The sequence below is a fragment of the Bos indicus x Bos taurus genome, chromosome 8 (genome assembly GCF_003369695.1).
Source record: "Bos indicus x Bos taurus breed Angus x Brahman F1 hybrid chromosome 8, Bos_hybrid_MaternalHap_v2.0, whole genome shotgun sequence".
NCBI lineage: Eukaryota > Metazoa > Chordata > Mammalia > Artiodactyla > Bovidae > Bos > Bos indicus x Bos taurus.
In genome coordinates, this window is record NC_040083.1 from 85479845 (window position 1) to 85500672 (window position 20828).

The following is a 20828-nucleotide window of genomic DNA, read 5'->3' on the forward strand; positions in this document are numbered from 1 at the left end:
CCAGCAGTGTCATCCATCACTCTTGGGGCTAACCCATGCCTAGTGTCCAACTTGACCCATGAAGTGTCCCTAGAGGGCCTGAGAGGAAGACAGTATTGCCGATTGGGCCCGCATATTTTCGCTTCCATTTCACTTTCTGCTCCTTATTGTGAAAGCTCAGGGTCTGTAATAAGCACTGAGGACATGCAAGTAGGCTTAGTAGTTGGGAATTTACTGAAACAAATATCCCAGAGCTATCACCTGCTTGCGTTCTTAGACTTGGATAGAGGCAGCTTATTGTAGCTACAGTGCTACCTTGCCAATTGGCTGATAAGCCACTTTGGACTTTATCTATATTTCTTGTTATCAGGCACATTGGGCCAAAACCCAAGGTCTTCTTTGCTTAATGAGGAAGATAACTTCAGGACAGAAACATCATAGGCTCTGCCTTTAATGGACTAATGTTGAATAGAAAATTCATGTATATAACATAAAACAGGAAATTCTGCAATAAAATGAAGACAAACCATCTTATTTTGTGAAAGAAGAAATCTCAGATATTGGGTTTCTTCATGGTACTGGGAATGCTCTTGCCGCATTGTCCTTGGGAGCCCGGTTTGGGGAAAGCTTGTAACACTGGCTTAGGTTGCTGCTGCTGCTGCTGCTAAGTCACTTCAGTCGAGTCTGACTCTGTGTGACCCCAGAGACTGCAGCCCACCAGGCTCCCCCGTCCCTGGGATTCTCCAGGCAAGAACACTGGAGTGGGTTGCCATTTCCTTCTCCAATGCATGAAAGTGAAAAGTGAAAGTGAAGTCGTTCAGTCGTGTCTGACTCTTCGAGACCCCATGGACTGTAGCCTACCAAGCTCTTCCATCCATGGGATTTTCCAGGCAAGAGTACTGGAGTGGGTTGCCATTGCCTTCTCCCTGGCTTAGGTTAGGTTTCTCCAATACCTTCCCTGAGAAACTAATTTATTTCTGGCAGGTGACCATGTCTCCCAAAATTCTTCAGTAACAAGAACCAAGGGATTTGATGAGTATAAGATCAGTCTAAACTCAGAATTTCCTACAAAGAGAGTGATACTTCAGGAAGAAGAACCCACATTTGTGGAAATGTGTCGTTTATGGCAGAGGCTTCAGATTCAGTTATGAGCTCAGGCAACATCAGAAAATTCATTCTGGTGAGAACCTTATATGTAGGATAATGGAAGTAAATGCTTCATTGAAAGCTCAAAACTTACTCAATATCAGAGGATTCATTCTCACTTGTAAAGAGAGAAACTTTACAAGTGTACTGAATATTTTAAAAGCATCAGTCAAAATTCTGATCTTTCACATTAGCAATTTCACACCAGAGAGAAACCCTATGGATGTCACAGTGTAGGAAAAGAAAGGATTCAAATCCATCCCAGATCTCTTTCAGCACTGGGTTGGCAGGGCCCCTTGAGCTCAGAGGGGTGACCCTGCCTCTGTGACTCTTTGAGAGCTTCTGATGTAAGCAAAGAGTGGCAGCCTTGTCCCTTGGCTTGTGGTGGAATTGGCAGCCCTGACAACTTATGAATAGCCTTTCTTTCCTTAGCCTAATGATAGCCTAATCATTCCCCATGGCTCAGACAGTAAAGTGTCTGCCTGCAATGCAGGAGATCCAGGTTTGATCCTTGGGTCGGGAAGATCCCCTGGAGAAGGAAATGGCAACCCACTCCAGTATTCTTGCCTGGAAAATTCCATGGACGGAGGAGCCTGGTGGGCTATAGTCCATGGAGTCTCAAAGAGTCGGACACAACTGAGCGACTTCACTTCACTTTCTTTCCTTGAAGGATAATGCATATTCACATTCTTCTTATCCCATCCCATTTTAAACTGCCTGCCTACTGACTATCCATGAGGAAGCCCTGGCACAAAAACTTTAAATCAAATATCTTAAATATGCATAAAGACCTAAAGGAAAATGAGGACATGGAATGAAAAGAACTAAGTCAACAATATTTGAACAAATAGAGTATCAATAAAGAGAATTTATAAAAGAGGACCATATAGAAGTCTTGGTGCTGCAAGCTCAGTAACTGAACTGAAAAATTCATTATAGGGATTCAACAACATATTTAAACAAGGAAAATTAAGTCTGTGCCACTTGGAAATACTTCAATTGAAGTTACCCATTCTGAGGAACAGAAAGAAAAGATTAGTAAAATGTGAACAGTTCTTGAAAGACCTGTGCGACACCATCAGGTTTACTTTACATACACATAATGGAAATTGCAGAAGGAAAGAAGAAAGAAAATTCCAAGAAATAATATCCAGAAACTTCCCATGTTTGATGAAAGACATAAATCTATACATCCAAGACACTCAACAAACTCCAAGTAAGATAAACTAAAAAAAAAAAATCCACATTAGGACATATTAGTCAAATTGTCAAAACCCAAAGACAGAATTTTGAAAACAGCAAGTAAGAAGTTGTTTGTTACCTGCAAAAGACCCTAAAATAGATTAACAGACAATTTTTCATCAGAGCCCATGGAGGCCACCAGTCAGTGGGATCACATATTTTAAATCTTGGAAGAAACACTGTGAACTAAGAATTCTATATCTGGCAAGTTATTCTTGAAGAATGAAGGATAAATCAAGATGTTAATTTAAACAAAACCTGAGAGAGCTCATTAATGATAGACCTGCTCTATAAAAACCCTGAACCAAAAAAACAAAACTTCAGGCTGAACTGAAAATACATTAGGTAGTTACTCTAAACCACTAGAAAGAGAAGTGAATGCTAGTGCATAAGCTAGTATAAAAGCCAATATTATTTTGCTTTTTTGTGTAGTTTATAACTTCTGCTTTTTCTATGTGGTTTCAGGCAAACACAGAAAGTATACATCTATATTAGTGAGCATACACGGTATAAAGATGTAATCTTGGACAATTAGAAAATAAGGGGAGTGGGATGGAAAAATATAGGAGCAAGAGTGCTGGTATACTATTGAAACTAAGTTAGTAGACTTTTACAAGTTAAAAATGTTAACATGTTAACCACTAAGAAACTACTTAAAAATACACAGAAAATTAAAGAAGGGGATAAAGGTGAAAAAAAACCACAAGGGAAAAAAATATTTTAAAAGGCAGCAATGGAGGAATTGAGAAACAAAAGACATACACAGAAAACAAATGGCTAAATGGCAAAGGTAAATCCTTCCTTTTCAATAAACACATTCAATGTAAGTAGTATAAAATCCCCAGTCAAAAGGCCTAGGTTAGCAGTTTGGATTTTAAAAAGAAAAACAAGATCTGTGTGTGGTTGTCTATAGGAGACTTACTTTAGATATATAGATATAAAGAGGTTGAAAGTAAGAATGGAAAGAAGTGAAAGTAAGAGTGAAAGAAAGAATGGAAAAGATGTTTCATACTAATAGTAACCAAAAAAGAGTTGAGATAGCTGTACTGAGACAAAGTAGATTTTAAATTAGGAAAAGATAACAAGATGAAGAAAGATATCATATATTGATAAAAAGCTTACTACAGAAAGAAGATATAATGATTATAATATATATCAATATATAAAAAACATATGGAATGACAATGGACAGAATTGAGAAAGAAAATAGTTATACAATAATGGTTGATGAGTTTAATACTCAGCTTTGTATACTGCATAGGGCAGCCAGATAGGAGATCAACAAGGAAAAATAGAACTTGAATCACACTATAAATCAATTGCACCTAACATGTACAGAACACACCACCCAACAACAATAAAATATATATTCCACTTAAGTGCACATCAAACATTTTCCAGGACAGACCATATCTTAGGCCACAGGTAAGTCAGTAAGTCTTAAGTTTGAAATGATTAAAATCTTACAGAGTAACTTTTCTGTTCACAGTGGAATGAAACTAGAAATGAATAACAATTTTGGAAAATTCACAAATATGTGGAAACTAAGTAGGACACTCTTAAACAACTAATGTATCAAAGAAGAAAAGTCACATAAAGAAAATACTTTGGGAAAAAAATGGAAATTAAAACATGACATACCAAAACTTATGGAATATGGTGAAAGCAGTGCTTAGAGGGAAATTTATAACTGTAAATGCACATATTAAAGGAGAACTTAATAACCTAACTGTATAACCTGTATAACTAGAAAAAGAAGCACCAAGTAAACCCAGGCTAGCAGAAGGAAGAGAAATAACAAAAGTTAGAGCAAAGACAAATAGAGAATAGAAAAATGACAGAGAAATCAAGAAAACCTAAAGTTGGTTTGTTAAAATGATCATCTAAATTGACTAACAAAAAAATAAAACTCAAGTTACTCTAATCAGAAATCAGAAATTGAAAACTTTATTATCAATTTTTTAAAGATATAAAGGATTGTAAGGGAATACTATCAACAGATATGCTGCCCAAGGTGAAATTAACACATTTTGAGGCATATACATTTCTATCTAAACTTCCTCAGTAAAGAATAGAAATTATGAATAGATCTATAATTAATGAGAATATTGGATCAGTAATTAAAAAAAAAACTCTCAACAGAGAAAAGATTACAGTGAGATGGCTTCAGTTATTAATTCTACTAAATATATAAAGAAGAGTTAAGACAAATCTTTCTCAAGCTATTTGAAAATATTGGAGAGGACACTTCCTATCTAATTCTGTGACAAATTACTCTGACTCCAGAGGTCTCAGACAAACAGTCTTCAAGAAAAGAAAACTACAAGCTAACATTCCTTATTAATATAGGGACAAAAGTCCTCACCAAGATGCTCTCAAAGTGAATCCAGCAGCATATTAGACCAATAGAGGTTTACAATGTGTTTTAGAATATTAATATCCTGTAATACTGCATTCAGAGAATAAAGTATAAAAACTGCATGAACATTTTCGTTGATGACAAAAAAGCATTTGACAAAATTCAGCATTCTTTTCATGATAAAAATATTCAGTAAACTAGGAATAGATGTAAACTTCCTCAACATGATAAAGGCCTTATATGCAAAAATCTACACTAATATTATTCTTACTGGTGAAAGACTGAAGAACAGTGCAAGATAAGGATTTCAGCTTTTGCCACTTCTGTTCATCATAGTACTGACAGTTCTAGCCATAATTAGGCAGAAAAAGAAAAGATCCAAGTTGGAAAAGAAGTAAAATTATATCTTCACTGAAGACATTATCTCAAATCTATACAACAATCCACAAAACGTTGTTAGAGCTGATAAATTAATTCAGTTTCAGGACACAAAATCAACACAAAAATGACAGTTGTATCTATTTGTTTCCAAAGACCTATTCAAACAGGAAATATATATTTTTTTAATTCCATTTGTAATGGCATCAAAAATAATGTTCTGCTATAAACTTAACCAAGGAGTCAAAATAAATGTTCACTGAGAAGTGCAAAACATTGCTAAAATTAAAGAAGACCTAAGTAAATGGAAAGACTTCCCATGCTTATGGATTGGAAGACAATATTCCTGCAAAGACAGTAATATCCAAAGTGATCTATGGATTCAGTACAGTCCCTCTCACAATATCTTTCATGTTTTATATAAATAGAAAAAAAAATCCTAAAATTCATTTGGAATCTCATAGGACCCTGAAGTCAAAAGAATCTTGAAAAAGGAAAAGAAAGTTGGAAGACTCACTCTGCTTGGTTTCAGTACTTAGTACCAAGCTACAGACAGTGACAGAAGTGTCAAACTGCCATAAGTATAAACATATAGATTAGTGGAATAGAACTGAGAGCTTAGCAAAATATCTCTTATATATGGTCGATTGATTTTTGACAAGGATGCCAAGACTATTCAGTTGAAAAAGAACAGTCTATACAAGTGGTGCTTGGACAACTGGATATCCACAACTAAAAGAACACACTTGAGATAAATGAAAAATTAAAAATCCTCTGCAAAGAAATAGAAGATACAATGAATCAGCATGTAGAAATTTCAGAACTGAGACATATGTACCTAAAAGAAAAAGCTCAATAGATTGACTTAACAGCAGGTTAGAGGTAACAGAGAAATTATTGAATTAGAAGACAGAATAATATAAATTACCCAGTCTGTGCAACAGGGAGAAAATGTAGTGGGAAAAAGATGAACAGCCTCAAGAACTGTGAGAGTATAACAAAGTATCTTAACATTTGTGTTACCACAGTTCTAGAAGAAGAAGCAAAGAAGGGCAGGGTTGAAAAAGTATTAGAATAATTAATGGCTGAAAAGTTCCTAAATTTGGCAAGGGACCTACAGATTCAAAAAGCTTAGTATATCCCAAACGTGATAAGCCCACTGAAATCCATGCCAAGACACATTATAATGAAACTGTTGAAGACTAAAAATGAAGAAAACATCTTGAAATCAACTGGAGAAAAATAACACATTTCTTACAGGGGAAGAAAACCGTTAGAATGGTAGTGAATTTCTCATCAGAAATGACAGAGGCTAGATGGAAAGTGATGCAATTTTCCAGGTGCTGAAAGAAAATAATTACAAACCCTGAATCCTATATGAAATAAAAATATTTTTCAGAAATGAAGGGAAATCAGGGCATACTTAGATAAAGGAAAACTCAGAATTTGTCTCCAGCAGATGAGGAAAGGCAATTTTATAAACAAAAAGGAAACAATAAAAGAGGGAACCTTGGAACATCTGTGTGCAGTAAAAAGTTAACATAGCAGTCTGTCCTTAGAAAGTCCTGCTGGTAAGACTATCTTTTGGCTAGAATGGGAATCTTGTATTTTAGGTGGATTGGCACCATTCCCGGAGCTAATAAGAATGGCTCTCTGTGCCTAAAACTATGCAAACAATGGGTTTATGCTTTTCTTCTAGTATCTTGAATTTTGGTATGTGCTAGGCAGAAGGTGCCTGTGTGACCAACCCACCATTTAAAAAGCTGGGCAGTGAGCTGCTAATGAGCTTCTTTGTGAAAACATTTAGCACATGTTGTTATAAATCCTTTTTGAAAGAATTAAGTGGGGTCATGTGGGGACTCCAATGGGAGAAAGAAGATTTGGGGTGTTTATTCCTGGTTTCCTCTGGATTTAATCTCTTGTATCATTTCCCTTTGCTAATTTTGCTTTGTATCATTTTGTTGTAATTATAGCCACTTGTGATAGGTTTTGTGCATCTTCCTAGTAAATATCAAACTTGGGGGTGGTCTTGATGACCCTTGGCACAATCAGGAAGAGAGTAAACATCATAATGAAAAATAAGCACTTTGCTTATGTATGAATTTTTCTAAACCTATTTTGATGGTTAAAGTAAAAATTATTACACAGCCTGAGGTGATTCTAAATGTATATAGAAGTAAACACTTAAGAAAATGACAATTTAAACAGAAAGGACAAGAGGATGTAATGGGAGGTAAAGTTTCCATACTTCAAACTGGTAAAATGACAATACAAGTAGACCAATAAGTTATGTGTGTATATATATATATATATATATATATATATATATATATATATAATGTAGCACCTAGAGCAACTACTAAAAAATCTACACAAAGAGGTACACTAAAAAACAATATAGATAAAAGAGAATGTTAAAAAAAAAATTCAAGTAACTGACAGTAAGTCAGTAATAAGAAAACATAAGCAGAGGGAACAAAATTAAAATGGTCTAAATACACCAACTAAGAGAGACTGGACTGGAAGAAACACAAGCTGGAATCAAGATTGCCGGGAGAAATATCAATAACCTCAGATATGCAGATGACACCACCCTTATGGCAGAAAGTGAAGAGGAACTAAAAAGCCTCTTGATGCAAATGAAAGTGGAGAGTGAAAAAGTTGGCTTAAAGCTCAACATTCAGAAAACGAAGATCATGGCATCCGGTCCCATCACTTCATGGGAAATAGATGGGGAAACAGTGGAAACAGTGTCAGGCTTTATTTTTTTGGGCTCCAAAATCACTGCAGATGGTGACTGCAGCCACGAAATTAAAGGACGCTTACTCCTTGGAAGGAAAGTTATGACCAACCTAGATAGCATATTGAAAAGCAGAGACATTATTTTGCCAACAAAGGTCCATCTAGTCAAGGCTATGGTTTTTCCAGTGGTCACGTATGGATGTGAGAGTTGGACTGTGAAGAAGGCTGAGTGCCGAAGAATTGATGCTTTTGAACTGTGGTGTTGGAAAAGACTCTTGAGAGTCCCTTGGACTGCAAGGAGATCCAACCAGTCCATTCTGAAGGAGATCAGCCCTGGGATTTCTTTGGAGGGAATGATGCTAAAGCTGAAACTCCAGTACTTAGGCTACCTCATGCGAAGAGTTGACTCATTGGAAAAGACTCTGATGCTGGGAGGGATTGGGGGCAGGAGGAGAAGGGGATGACAGAGGATGAGGTGGCTGGATGGCATCACTGACTCGATGGACGTGAGTCTGAGTGAACTCCGGGAGTTGGTGATGGACAGGGAGGCCTGGCGTGCTGCAATTCATGGGGTCGCAAAGAGTCGGACGCGACTGAGTGACTGAACTGAACTGAACTGAAGAGAGACTGACATCAAAAAAAGACTCTATATGCTATCTAAGTGAAGCATCAAATGTAACAGCATAGGCAGATTAGAAAAAGAAGGATTAAAAAGATTAAAAAGATTTTAATAAAGATAATGAAGATTTTAATTTTAATAAAGATTTTAAAAGATTAAAAAGAAGATGCAGACATTAGTCAAAGGAAAGCACGGGTTCCTATATTAATATAAAGTAAGATAAACTTCAAAGAAAATTCTCAGACACAAAGAACGGTAAGTGGGGTCACTTCACCAGGAAGACATAGGGGTCCTTAATGTGTGTGCATGGGCTTCCCCCATGGCTCAGTGGTAAAGAATCCACCTGCAATGCAGTGGAGATACCAGTTTGATCCCTGAGTTGGGAAGATCCCCTGGAGGAGGAAATGGCATCCCACTCCAGTATTCTTGCCTGAAACACCCCATGGGCAGAGGAGCCTGGTGGGCTATAGTCCAAGGGGTTGGAAAGAGTTGGACACAACTGAGTGACTAAGCACCAATGTATATGCATCAAATAACTGAGCTTCAAAAGACGTGAAGAGAAAACTGAAAGGAGAAATAGACAAATCAACAATAAGAGATTTCAACACTTTTCTGTCAAAGTTAGAGAATAATTAGGCCCAAATCAGTAAGAGCTCCACACTGTCAACCAATAGAATCGAATCAACATTTATAGAGCATTTCACCTTAGCACAATAGCAAAATGCATATTCATAAAGTTAACCTGGCATTTCCAAGGGTTCCATATCTGCAGATTCAACCAATTGCTGATCAAAAAGGTAAAAAAAAAAAAAAAAAAAAAATTTTGGAAAGTTCCAAAAAGCAAAATTGGAATTTTCTGTGACTAGCAACTGCTTACATAGCATTGACATTGTGTTAAGCATTAAAAGTAATCTAGAGATGACTTAAAGTATATAGGAGGATGTGTGTAGGTTACATGCAAATACCATGCTGTTTTATATTAGGGGACTTGGGCATCTGTAGATTTTGAGGGGAGTTCTGGAACCACTTCTCCATGGGTGCTGAGGGATGACTGTACCAACATAGACATTTCCTGGGCTCAAAACAACACATAAGACACAATAATTTGTTTACCTTAAGAAATTTTTAAAAATTTAAGTTGAACAAAATATGTTGTTTGACCACAATGGAATCAAATTTGACATCAATAAGAGAAAGTTAACAGAAAAATCTCTATAAACACTTAGAAAATAACAGACTTCTAAATAATCTGTTCACCAAAAATGATGTCCCAGGAGAAATCAAAACATGCATAAAAGTGAATGAAAAGGAAAATATGAGATATCAAAGTATGTGGGATGCAGCTAAAGCAGTCATGAGAGAAAAACTTGTAGCATTAAATGTATATGTGAAAAACAGGAAATCTCAAGTCAGCAATCTAGGCTTCAAAATGGCTGTCTGAGGAGGCCTTACAAATAGTTGTGAAAAGAAGAGAAGCGAAGAGCAAAGGAGAAAAGGAAAGATATACCCATTTGAATGCAGAGTTCCAAAGAATAGCAAGGAGAGATAAGAAAGCCTTCCTCAGCAATCAATGCAAAGAAATAGAGGAAAACAACAGAATGGGAAATACTAGAGATCTCTTCAAGAAAATTAGAGTTACCAAGGGAACATTTCATGCAAAGATGGGCTCGATAAAGGACAGAAATGGTATGGACCTAACAGAAGCAGAAGATATTAAGAAGAGGTGGCAAGAATACATAGAAGAACTGTACAAAAAAGATCTTCACGACCCAGATAATCACGATGGTGTGATCACTCACCTAGAGCCAGACATCCTGGAATGGGAAGTCAAGTGGGCCTTAGGAAGCATCACTATGAACAAAGCTAGTGGAGGTGATGGCATTCCAGTTGAGCTATTTCAAATCCTGAAAAATGATGCTGTGAAAGTGCTGCACTCAATATGCCAGCAAATTTGGAAAACTCAGCAGTAGCCACAGGACTGGAAAAGGTCAGTTTTCATTCCAATCCCAAAGAAAGGCAATGCCAAAGAATGCTCAATTGCACAATTGCACTCGTCTCACACGCTAGTAAAGTAGTGCTCAAAATTCTCCAAGCCAGGCTTCAGCAATATGTGAACCATGAACTTCCAGATGTTCAAGCTGGTTTTAGAAAAGGCAGAGGAACCAGAGATCAAATTGCCAACATCATCTGGATCATTGAAAAAGCAAGAGAGTTCCAGAAAAACATTTATTTCTGCTTTATTGACTATGCCAAAGCCTTTGACTGTGTGGATCACAATAAACTGTGGAAAGTTCTGAAAGGGGAATACTAGACCACCTGACCTGCCTCTTGAGAAACCTATATGCAGGTCAGGAAGCAACAGTTAGAACTAGACATGGAACAATAGACTGGTTCCAAATAAGAAAAGGAGTAAATTAAGGCTGTATATTGTCACCCTGCTTACTTAACTTATATTCAGAGTACATCATGAGAAATACTGGGCTGGATGAAGCACAAGCTGGAATCAAGATTGCCGGGAGAAATATCAATAACTTCAGATATGCAGATGACACCACCCTTGTGGCAGAAAGCGAAGAAGAACTAAAGAGCCTCTTGATGAAAGTGAAAGAGGAGAGTGAAAAAGTTGGCTTAAAGCTCAACATTCAGAAAACTAAGATCATGGCATCTGGTCCCATCACTTCATGGCAAATAGATGAGGAAACGGTGGCTGACTTTATTTTTCTGGGCTCCAAAATCACTGCAGATGGTGACTGCAGCCATGAAATTAAAAGATGCTTACTCCTTGGAAGGAAAGTTATGACCAACCTAGTTAGCATATTGAAAATCAGAGACATTACTTTGCCAACAAAGGTCCATCTAGTCAAGGCTATGGTTTTTCCAGTGGTCATGTATGGATGTGAAAGTTGGACTATAAAGAAAGCTGAGCACTGAAGAATTGATGCTTTGAACTGTGGTGTTGGAGAAGACTCTTGAGAATCCCTTGGACTGCAAGGAGATCCAACCAGTCCATCCTAAAGGAGATCAGTCCTAGGTGTTCATTGGAAGGACTGATGCTGAAGCTGAAACTCCAGTATTTTGGCCACTTGATACGAAGAGCTGACTCGTTTGAAAAGACCCTGATGCTGGGAAGGATTGAAAGCAGGAGGAGAAGGGGACGACAGAGGATGAGATGGTTAGATGGCATCACCAACTCAATGGACATGAATTTGGGTAAACTCCAGCAGTTGGTGATGGACAGGGAGGCCTGGCATGCTGCAGTTCATGGGGTCGCAAAGAGTTGGACACGACTGAACGACTGAACTGAACTGAATCTAGGCTTCTGCCTCAAGAACTTAGAAAAATGAGAGCAAAATAAACTCAGAGGAGCAAATAGAAGGAAATAATTGTGATAAAGGCAGAAATCAATGAAATTGGAAATAAAAAGAATAGAGAAAAATCAGTGAAATAAAGAGCTGATTCTTTGAAAATAATAAAATTGACAAAACTTGTAAAGAAGACTAAAGGAGTAGGCACAAAATGCCAGTATCAGAAGTGAAACAGAAGTTATTACTACATACTCTGTAGCCATCAACAGAATATCCACCCATACATTTGGCAACTTAGATGAAAAGGGACTGGTTTCCTTGAAAAACATAAACTATTGTACTTTAACTCGACCAATATGGAATAGATAATTTGAACAGGGCTATAATTATTAGCCAAACCACAGAAACAACCTAAGTTGTTGACAATCTAAATGTCCATCAATGGATGAATGGATATCCATTGATGAATATATGTATATATGTATGAATGTATGTATATGTGTACATACATACAATGAAATATTATTTTCAGCCATAAGAAATCTTGTCACTTGCAACAACATAGATGGATCTTGGGGGCATCGTGCTAAAAGAAAATAAGTCAGAGAAAGACAAATACTATATGCTGTTATATATCTTTAGAAAAGAAGAAAAGGTTACATATAGAGAACAGACAGGTGTTGGTGGTAGCAGGAGGTGGGGGGGGGGGGGAGTAAATGAGTAAGGGGGGTGAAAAGGTATAAACTTCCAGTTAGAAAATGAATGTCATGGGAATGTACTGTACATCATGGTGACTACAGTTAGTTATGTTGTATATATGAAAGTTGCTAAGAGAATAGATCTTAAAAGTTCTCATCACAAGAAAAAGAGTTTTGTAATTATGTATGGTGATGCATGTTAACTAGACTTATTGTAGTGATCATTCTGCAATGTCTACAAAGATCAAGTCACGTTGTACACCTGAAACTAATATAATGTGATATATCAGTTATACCTCAATTAAAAATATGATAAAAGAAAAAAGATAATCCAATTTATAATTTTAAAAACTCCTACAAAAGAAATTTATAGGCCCAGGTGATTTAATGCAGAATCTGCCAAATTTTCAAAGGAGTCTTAAACACAAATGCTACATGATTTTTTTTCAGAAAATAGGGAGGAACACTTCCTAATTCACTTTGTGGAGCAGATATTATGCTGGTAATAAAATCGGACAAGAACAATAGAAAAAAGAAAACTACAGTCAACATTTCTCATGAATATAGACATGAAAATCCTTAAATTATTATGCAGATTAAATTCAACAATATGTAGAAATAATTGTACACCGTTATCAAGCATGGTTTATTCCAGGGACACAAGACTGGCTCTGTATTTGTAACTTAATCAGTATAATCCCCCATATTAACAGGCTAAAGAAGAAAAAGCATGTGATTATATCAGTTGATGCATTATAGTCATTTGGCAGAATACAATAAACATTTGTGGGAAATGTAAAAAACACCTTAAGATAGAAACGGGAACTCCTTTACTTGATTAGGGACATCTACAAAAAAATCTGTAAGTAGGATTATTCTTATTTTTTTTTAATTTAATTTTATTTTTAAACTTTACATAATTGTATTAGTTTTGCCAAATATCAAAATGAATCCATCACAGGTATACATGTGCTCCCCATCCTGAACCCTCCATAAACATATACTTAATATAAAATTTTCACCATTTTAAAATGTCCAGTTCAGTGGCATTGTTTATTCACACCGTTATGCAGTCATCACCATTCATTTCCAGAACTTTTTCATCTTCCCAGGATAAAACTATCCATTATATAATAACTACCTGTTCCTAGCCCACTCCCCCTCCCAGCTCCTGGTAACCTCTGTTTTACTTTGTCTCCATGAATTTGCCTATTTCAGGTACCTGCTCTAAGTGGAATCAAACAATATTTGTCATTTGTGACTGGCTTATTTCACTTAGCATAATGTTTTTAGGGCTAATCTCTTGATTTAACATGTATCAGAATTTCTTTGCTTTTTAAGGCTGAATTATGTACAGTTATGTGTATATATGTACTGCATTTTCTTATCTGTTTGTCTGTTGGTGGACATTAGGGTTGTTTCCACCTTTGGGCTATTGTGAATAATGCTGTTATGGACATTGGTGTATGAGTCTATTGAATTCTTGCTTTTGATTCTTTGGGGGTATACACCCATGATTCAAATTGCTAGATCATATGATAAATTGAAATTTTTTTAATTGATATATTTAACTTTTTGAGGAACTGCTAAGCTCTTTCCCACAGAAACCACATCATTTACTTTTCCCACAACAATAAATAGAGGTTCTAGTTTCTCCATGTGTGTGTGCTCAGTCATGTCCGACTCTTTGTGACCCCATGGACTGTAGCCTGTCTGGCTCCTCTGTCCATGTAATTTTCCAGGCAGAAATACTGGAGTGGGTTGCCATTTCCTACTCCAATTTCTACTCCAGTTTCTCCACATCCTCCCCAAATGTTCTTTCCTGTTTCTTTGGTAATAGCTATCCTAATGAGTGTGATGTGGTATCTTTGTGGAGCAGTTTTTTTAATGCTTTGAGACATTATGTTTCCTTCTCATATCAAGTACAAGGCAAGGATGTCTGTTCTTACCACTCTTATTCATTACTGTGCTAGAGGCAAGAACAGGAAATAAAATACATATAGATTATAAGGAAAGAAATCTGCCCCTGTATGCAAATCCTCTGATTGTCTACGTAGGAAATCTTAAGGAATCTAGGAGAAAAAAAACCCCCGAGAGTTAGTGAGTTCCACCAGGTTGCCAGATTCAGGATAAGCATACAGTTTATTACTGTATCCTGGCAGTTGTTCTGTATCATGAACAATTGGTCACTGAACTAAAAATACAGTATCATTAAAATCACTAAAAAAAGAAAAACAAAAGAATTTTTAGGTATCAGTTTTTTAACAAAGCATATGTGGATTTGTATACTGAAAACCACAATAGCTGTTGAAAGAAATCAAAGAACATCTCGGTAAATAGAAAGACATCTCATCTCATGTTCATAGATTTGAAGAGTCAACATGATAAAGATGTTGGTTCTTCCTAAATTGATATACAGCTTTAATGCAAATCTTGTCCAAATTCCAGAAACATTTTTTAGTAGATACAGGTGAGATTATTCTAAAATTTTTTGTGAAAAAGCATATGGCTTAGAATAGCTAAAATAATCTTTTAAAATGAAGACTAAAGGAGGAAGAATCCATTTATCTGATTTCAAGACTTATGGTATAGCTACATTAATCAAAACAGTGTTTTCCACAGCATCATAGATTTAGAGATTGATAGAACAGAATAGAGAACCCCTGAATAGACCCCCAGCAATGTGGGAAGAGGTTTAGTAGTCTTAAATACGTGGCAAAGGATTCTGGTTGAAAGCAGGGTCTATGGATCTCACCTGATGTTCCATGCCAGCCTTATTGCTGCCTCAGCCCTGGTTGGTAACTTAGGTTAAGTTGACTGGTGAGCCTGTGTGTTTTCTGGGTGAGCAAGGATGTGTTTGTGTTATAGGCATTAATGGCCTTCAGGGATGTGGCTGTGGCCTTCACCCAGAAGGAATGGAAGCTACTGAGTCCTGCTCAGAGGACCCTGTATCGGGATGTAATGCTGGAGAACTACAGCCATATGGTGTCTCTGGGTAAGGATGACCTGTCCCATGTCTCAGACTCTGCCTGTAGGCCTCTTAAGATTTAATGGAGTAGCCACCATGCTTTTGGCTCAGAAAGAAACATGTGTTTTCTCTATACCTCAGAGAATGTCTGGATTCTGTAGAGTTGGAAATGGTGAAGTTGTGCATGTGTGTGTATTTGTGTGATATGACACTGCATTTCTAGGCCCCTTCTAAGGCCAGGCCCTCCTTAAAACATGTACAATATCATAAAAAAAAAATAACCAACCACAATAAATGTAGTCCAGTTAAATAAAATAAAATTAAAAAAAAGTGATCTTACTTCAGACGGCAGAGTATTTATATTCATTCAAGCACAGGGGAGAATCATACACTGCCTTTAGATCTGGGATTCCTCCCGCCCCTTAGTCATCTTTTCTCAGCATTCAGAGAATCTTTGTCCCCATCCATGCCCCCTGCCTGGCTTTCCTACCCGCTTCTGAGTCATTGCATTCCCTGACTGAATTCTGTGATAGCCTCTTAAGTCACTAACCGAAGGTCACCTTGATTTTTTTCCCCTGTGAGTAGGAATTGCCTTTCCTAAACCAAAACTCATTATACAACTGGAACAAGGAGACGAGCCCTGGAGAGAGGAGAGTGAATGTCTTCTGGACCTTTGTGCAGGTAAGTGGAAAACAGCAGGCAGACAAGGATCAGGGCAGTGAGGTGCTCAGCAGGTAAGGAAAGAGGAGCATTTGTAAGCTTCTGAGGAGGAAGCTCTTCCTCAGGCCTGCCTTCCATGCCATCCTACTTGGCCCAGAAAGGGCTTCCCTGGCCACCCCCTCTTTCCTTCCCAACAGAGCAACATCCACTCACTTGGTGTCCCTTGTCCAACACTTCTAAGATCTTCCCATTCTTGAACTTTTGTTAGCTGACCTGATCTTGAACATAACACTTGTCCTCTGAGACTAAGTCATCTATCCCTGCTAGATTCTGTCCAGTTTTTGTTTTTAAACTGGTAATGTTTTCATGTAGCAGTTCTACCCCATAAGTTCCCATAACTTTGTTTCTTTTATGATGTGTTATTTAAGATTATAACAGAGAGTGAAGAATTACACAATGAGTGCCAGTTTGCCTTCCATGCAGCCTAAGTGGTGGTGGTGATTTAGTCGCTAAGTCATGTCTGACTCTTGCGACTCCATGGACTGTAGCCCACCAGGCTCCTCTTTCCATGGGATTTTCCAGTCAAGAATACTGCAGTGGTGTTCTGCTGAAAGTTTTCACTTTTGTCTCAGGTTCAAAGGATTTCTTAACAAAATAAGCCATGCATTATATGCAAATAAATAATAAAAATATTTATTAGAGAATTATCTGGCTTACTTTCAATATACTAACATTGAAAGAAAAATGAAAGAGAGCAGAGAATACATCACCAGTTTGGATTTTCACCAACATTCAGACTTAAACAGTGCTAGGAAGTCCCATGTCACAGCACATCTGGAGTCCCAGTTGGGAAAAGGTCCCAGGTAGAGTGTCTGCTCTGTGGGTGAGACTTCAGAGATTGCAGTTTGGGGTTCCCGTTTATAATCCCAGGATGCAAACAGGATACTCATCATCAATCTGTGAGCAAATTGCAGGTCTGGTTTCATGTTATGCTGTTTGTTTTGTCATGTAAAACTTGGAGTGTTGTTAAGCTCAGGGCTTGGTTGGCCAGGCCCCCTCCAGGAGCTTAATAAATTCCAAGATCTGCTCCCTATAGATATCTATTGTGTTTCTCTTCTGACACTCACCGCAGGTGTGGCTGACACCCACAGCAGCAGTCAGGGCAGTGTCCAGGTAGGTCAGAAGCAAGGTCAGAGGCCCGCTCTGCTCTTTTGCCTCTGAAGCCTGGACAAGACTACTTCTGTTTTATTTCTCTAACAAGTGGGTTGCCATTTCTTTCTCTAGAGAATCTTCTTGACCCAGGGACTGAACATGGGTCTCCTGCACTGCAGGCAGATTCTTTACTGACTGAGCTACCAGGGAAGCTTGCAGACTAAGAAATATACCATTATATAAGACCAGGTGATAGCCAATACCTTTCCTGGTTGTGTCCTGCTCCTTCGCTCCGCCTCTGGGAATTCGACTTGTGCATTAGCATGCCTGTGACTGCCCTTAGCTTTTTTATCCCTTCAGTGGATCTTTTAACCATATAGAGAGTTCTTTTGCATGTTGGTAAACTTTTCTGCACATAATACCATATTGTATACCTCCTTCACCAGCTATATGTGAGATTCGTATTAAAATGTGCAAGTTTAGTTTATACTTTTAACATTTGTTATATATTGATTTCATTATATGGATATTTTAATGCAGTTGAATTATCATTTCTCTTCTTTTGGACATTTGAGTTATTTCTAATTTTTGTCTATGAAATAATGTTGCTGTATATTCATATTTCTTCTTTGGAAATGCATGCAAGGGTTTCTCTCAAGATGCATACCTAGGAGCACAGAGACTAGTTCATGGGTGTGGGTAGCCTCAACCTGATTAGGTTATACTACATGTGTTCTGAAGCTGTTCAATGCCATATTACACTCCCAGCAGCAGTGATGAGTTCTTGTTCCACATCCTCACATTTTTCACCCATCTGTTTGGTTTGTGGTGAAGTATCATAGGGATTTTGCTTTCCAGAGAGCATGAGCATCTTTTCCTGTGTTGACTTGGTCATTGGTGTTTCCTTTTCTGTGACTTGTCTGTTCAGGATATGTTCCTACTTTTGATTTGGGCTATTTCTGTTATTGAACTGTAGAAATTCAATATACATTCTGGGAATATTTAGATCTTTAATCCAGGTGGAATTAATTTTATGTGAATGTTGGGAGGTAAGGATAAATTTCTGCCTTTTTTTTCCATTCTTTTATTTTCAACATTCTTGGCATTTTATTTTTTGTTATTTATTTTTGCTTCTAAATACAACCATATATCTATAATTATACTTTATAGCAGACTCAATGCTTTTTTCTTTTAAAAAAAGAACTATTATTAAACTATAATTATAATACAATAGAAAAATATTATTATGGTATAAGGTATGATACCTTATACTAGGAGGTATAAGGTATGATGCCTTATGCTAGGAGGTATAAGGTATCATACCTTATGCTAGGAGGTATAAGGTTAAATTTGTTAAGTTTTGATATCTGCACAGTCATAAAACCATCACGATAATCCAAATTCTGAGCATACCTATCACTGCAGAGTTTCCTTGTGCCTTACTATAACTTCTGTCTCCTGCCCTTCCCTGTCCCCTCCTCCCTCCCTTACCCAGGTAGCCATTGACTGCTTTCTGTCATAGATTTGTTTGCATTTTTAGAATTCATATAATTAATCATGTTAATTCTTTCACCCAGTATAATTATTTTGAATTTTATCCATAATGTTGGGTGTGTCAACAGTTCATTTCTTTTGATTGCTGAGTAGTAATTTAGATATCACAATTATTTAGCCATTCATGGGCTAAAGAAATTTCAGTAGTCTCTAGTTTTGATGAATACAAATAAAGACTATATGAACATTCATGAAAAGTATTTGTGTAAGCATATGCTTTCATTTCTTTTGGATAAGCACCCAGGAGTGGAGTGGCTGGGATGAATGTTACAGGGGATATTTAATTTTTAACAAAACTCACCAAGTAGCTGCACTATTTCACATTCCCACCAGCAGTGTGTGAGTTCTGAATGCTTCACATATTTGTCAACACTTGGTATTATGATTTTAATTTTAGACATTTTTATAACTGTGTAATAGCATCTTATGTGGTTTTACCTGACATTTTCTTAATGACTTGTGATCTTGATAGTCTTTTCAAGTGCTTATTTGCTGTCTGTATATTTTCTTTGGTGAAATGTCATCTCAAATCTTTGGCCAATTTGAAAAGCTGGTTTCTTATGTTTTTATTGAATTTTGCAAGTTCTTCATATAGTCTGTATAGAAGTCCATTATTTGATTTGTAAGTATTTTCTTTGTGGCTTGCTTTTTATCTTCTTGGTTGTTGTTGGTTGTTTAGTCACTAAGTTGTGTCCGACTCCTGTGATGGACTGTAGCCTGCCAGGCTCCTCTGTCCATGGGATTCTCCAGGCAAGAATACTGGAGTGGGTTTCTATTTCCTTCTCCAGGGGATCTTCCCGACCCAGGGATCAAACCCAGGTCTCCTGCATTACAGGCAGATGATTTACCAACTGAGCTATTATCTTCTTAGTAGTGTTTTTCAATGAGAATTTCTTAATTTTGGTGAAGTCCAAGTGTAAATTTTTCTTTCATGAATTTCACTTTTGGTGATTTATTTAGGAAATCTTTCCAAAATGAAGGCCAAAAAAAGTTTCATATATTTTTCCTTTTAAAAGTTTTATAATTTTTACTTTTCATTTAGATCTAAGTCTTATTTTGAGTAAATTTTTTTACTTGATACCAGGTCTGGATTTAAGTACAATTTTTGTTTTTTCTTCTTCTTTTGTATACAAATATCCTATTTTTCTAGCACTATTTATTGAAAAGACAACCCTTTCTTTGAATTTCCTGTGCACCTTTGTGTAAATTAATTGTGTATGGGTCTATATCTAATATAAACTCTATTTTTTTCCACTCTTCTCTTCATCCATCTTGATGCCAGTACCACATAGTCTTGATTACTGCAGCTTTGTAAGAAGTCTGGAACTTAGTATACATCCTCAAACGTTTTTTCTTTTTTAAAGTCGTTTTACTTGTGCTGGATTCTTTGCATTTCCACATGGATTTTAGAATCAGCTTGACAGTTTTCAACAAAATGCCTGTTGGAATATTGATTAGGATTGAATTGAATCTACATCAATTTGAGGAGAATTTACATGTAAATCATATACTCTGTCATCCAGAACATGAACGCAGTCCCTCTATTTTTATGGGACTTAATATTTGTCAGCATTGTTTTGTAGTTTTTCATACAAAGGTCTTATGCATCTTATCAGATTTATCCCTCTCTGTTTCATATTTTTCATGCTATTTAAAGTACTTTAAAATTTCAATTTTTTGTTGATAGCATATAGAAATAAAATTAATTTATCTATACTGATCTTGTGTCTGGTAAACTTGCAAAACTTCATCCTAGTAGCTTTGTAGGTTCTATATGATTTTCTACACAAATGACTAATTATTTGTAAGTAAGTATACTTCACTTCTTTCCATTCTTTGTGTCTTTAATTTCGTTTTCTTGCCTCATTGCACAGGCGAGAACATGAGTGCAATGATGAATTTAAATGGTGGCGAAAGGGGACATCCTTTCCTTGCTCCTGATCTTATGGGGAATGCTTTCCTCCTAAGTGTAAGTTTTATAGCTACTCTTTATCAGCTTGACAAGCTTCCTTTCTATTCCTTGTTG

The 20828-nt window shown here is 36.8% G+C and overlaps 1 protein-coding gene across 3 annotated transcripts in view; it reads left to right on the top strand.

The window, feature by feature from the left end:
• ZNF169 (zinc finger protein 169) overlaps positions 1–20828 on the top strand; it is a 54766-nt gene that overhangs the window by 19771 nt on the left and 14167 nt on the right. For all 3 annotated transcript variants that reach the window (XM_027550347.1, XM_027550348.1, XM_027550346.1), the window contains 2 exons: positions 15337–15463; positions 16022–16117. In XM_027550347.1, coding sequence (XP_027406148.1) covers positions 15337–15463; positions 16022–16117 — 223 coding nt within the window. The remainder of the gene's footprint in view (positions 1–15336; positions 15464–16021; positions 16118–20828) is intronic.